The sequence below is a fragment of the Mizuhopecten yessoensis genome, unplaced genomic scaffold, assembly GCF_002113885.1.
Source record: "Mizuhopecten yessoensis strain PY_sf001 unplaced genomic scaffold, ASM211388v2 scaffold7015, whole genome shotgun sequence".
Taxonomy (NCBI): Eukaryota; Metazoa; Mollusca; class Bivalvia; order Pectinida; family Pectinidae; genus Mizuhopecten; species Mizuhopecten yessoensis.
This window is the reverse complement of record NW_018406838.1, coordinates 262,065-265,036: the sequence shown is the minus strand read 5'-3', so window position 1 is coordinate 265,036 and position 2,972 is coordinate 262,065. Positions and strand designations below refer to the sequence as shown.

General features: G+C 38.3%; 1 protein-coding gene across 4 annotated transcripts in view; it reads right to left on the bottom strand.

The window, feature by feature from the left end:
- Window positions 1-6: 6 nt before the first annotated feature.
- Window positions 7-2,972, bottom strand: part of LOC110452961 — a 17,938-nt gene continuing 14,972 nt past the window's right edge. For 3 of the 4 annotated variants that reach the window (XM_021501734.1, XM_021501738.1, XM_021501737.1), the window contains 2 exons: window positions 2,055-2,228; window positions 7-718 (listed from right to left, as the gene is read on the bottom strand). In XM_021501734.1, the coding sequence (XP_021357409.1) occupies window positions 615-718; window positions 2,055-2,228 (278 nt within the window). In that variant the 3' untranslated portion in view covers window positions 7-614. The remainder of the gene's footprint in view (window positions 719-2,054; window positions 2,229-2,972) is intronic. The other variant, XM_021501735.1, reaches the window with a different exon arrangement.

The window sequence follows — 2,972 nt, the reverse complement described above, 5'->3', positions numbered from 1 at the left end:
TCCAGGTCTATCCCAATATCAGAAATCAAGTTCTATCCTAGTGTTAGATCTCCAGGTCTATCCCAATATCAGAAATCAAGTTCCATCTTAGTGTTAGATCTCCAGGTCTATCACATATCCTATCCTTTTGAAGTACATGTATCAGATATTCAGTTCCAGTGTTAGCTATCCAATATCATCTATTAAGTATTATATATAAAGTCTAAGAAATCATGTCCCATCACAGTTTCAGATGTCTGGTCGCAATCTATTGTCTGATATCAAGCTTTATCCCAGCATCTGATATTTAGTTGACGAAAGTGTCTGATACATTGTGTATCTATTCCTATCTCAGTTAGTCAGTGTTAGATAATTATAAATTATCACACAGTGTTTTCAGGGTTTGTTGTGAGAACAATTTTCTCATCATAAGCACATGGATAAAATTGAGAGGCCACTGCAGATCAAGAGACTCAAGAGATGAGAAAAATTGCTTAATGACAAACCCTGGAAACATTGTATGATAAACTGTTTATCATCTATATTACTACTTTTTATATTTCTCCATTTATAAGAAGTTAACTAAATACCATCCTAGGGTCACATACACGTTCATATCCCTAGTATTGGACATGTTACATGTACCTGAGTGCCAATTCGTTACTGCTGCAGAATTCTTTCGTTTTCCTGCACCATTTTAAGGCCCTCTTAGGTCGGTCTGCCTTCAGAAAGATATCAACTGAAAACAGGACAGTAAAATTTGATTTACTTTCAAAAAATTCATGTCACACTTACAAAAACCTCAGCGAGTGTTTCTGTTAAACTCACCAAGACATTGGTGACTGTTACACCTAACAAGACCTCTGTAGGTGTCTGTGTTACATAATTTACCAAGAACAATGATAGCGTCCATACTACACTTAACAAGACCATGGGGAGCGCTTGTAATGTTAACCAATTCCTCCATAAGCAACTGTTACACTTACCAAGACCTACATGGGTGACTGTTACACTTACCAAGACCTACATGAGCGACTGTTACACTTACCAAGACCTACATGAGTGACTGTTACACTTACAGTTGTGTGACTGCACAACGCACCAAAAATAGTGTGCGCACACCGTGCATACATTGTTCACACACCATCCGCACATTGTCTACACATGGTGCGCACAACTGTGCGATTTAACAATCGTTCGCCCCGTTGTGCGCTTCTCTCCGCACAACTGTGCGATTAGGTACAATTTGTAGATCATTATTACGGAATGAAAAAAATACAGAAAGCTTGTATGCAATAATGAAAACAGTATGTATTACTGTAATTTCTCATCACAGTTATGAAGATTATGTACAGTTTTACAATACGTGTAACACAGCATTACAGTGACCGTTGAATAAGTTTGACTCCAAGGTAACAGAACAGGTAAATAACAATTTGATGAGTGACTGGAGTTTTACCTGACCAGTGCCTGACACAAAGAGCTGATATGTGATACCGTATGACCATAATGAAAACACAACTGGACGTGTAGTATTTGTTATTTGCATTCGGTTTGCCTACAGCTCCCCTTCACCTGGGTTTTCACACCCCTGGCCCTACCCCGTAAGCGTAAGCGCCCCGGGCGGGGGAAAACTACGGTCAAGGTAAATGTACAAAGTGGCTATGTTTACCTGTATACGGGACTGTGTTGTAATTTCACATGTGTCGATTAAGGTCGTTTAAAAAATACCGACAATTTCTAATTTTAAGAAAATATAGACATAAAGATAAGCTTATAGATGTAGGTAGAATATAGAAACATACGTAAAAATCAAGTTTATATGTTTAAACACAAAACCGTGTATATTGTTAAGGCTTTCCTCAATTTACACGAACCACGATTGTTATCGCACAACGTTCGTCCATCGTGCAAACAAATGTGCGCAAGCAAAGATCGTCCAATTTTTTATCGTTCGCACATCGAGCACACATCGTTCACACAACGTGCACACATCATGCGCACACAGCACATCGTGTAACGTTGTGCGATCCCACAACTGTACCAAGACCTACATGATTGAATGTTACACTTACCAAGACCTAGATGAGCCTCTGTGTTGCGTGGGTCAGTTTTGGTGATTTCCTCCAAAGTTATAGCAGCTTGTTGAAAGTTACCCTTTGTTATGAACTGGACAGCCAACTGCATCAGCCCATCAGTCTTGCTGTTCGTTTTCCGTTCTTGTGTGGGAGGGGCAGGAGCATGATCTTCTGTAAGGTTGATTGGAATACACTTGTATTGATAAGACAAGAGGCCCAATGGGCCTGCATCGCTCACCTGGTATAAATCTCACACTTGTAACCTTAAAAGTGATCTAAAATAAAGCTACAGGCAAAATAAAATATCAGTATTTATGATTTAAGTTCATTCAAAGGAACCTGTAATTTTTCTTTTTAACATTTCACCCCTGTGATTGAAAGTCGAACAAAGTCATTATGTTGAACAAATTTTATAGCCTTTCATCTTAGGATGCAACTTGCAAAGTATCAACATCCTGGGACCCATGGTTATTCAGAAGAGGTCGTTTAAAGATTTTAAACAAATTTGACCCCTGTGACCTTGAATATAAGTCAAAGTCATTCACTTTAACAAACATAGTAGTCCTTGATCCCAGCATGCTACTGACTAAATATCAACATCCTGAGCCTTTTGGTTATTCAGAACAAGTTGTTTATTTTTTTATATATTTTGAACATATTCCTTGTGACCTTGAATATGATTCAAGGTCATACATTTAAACAAACTTGGTAACCCTTGATCTTAGTATGCTACTGACTAATTATCATCACCCTGGGCATTTTTGGTTATTCAGAAGAAGTTGTTTAATGTTTTTCACATATTTGACCCCTGTGACCTTGAATATAGGTGAAGGTCATTCATTTGAACAAACTTGATAGCCCTTTACCCCAGCATGCTACTGGCCAAATATCATCACCCTGGGCATTTTGGTTATT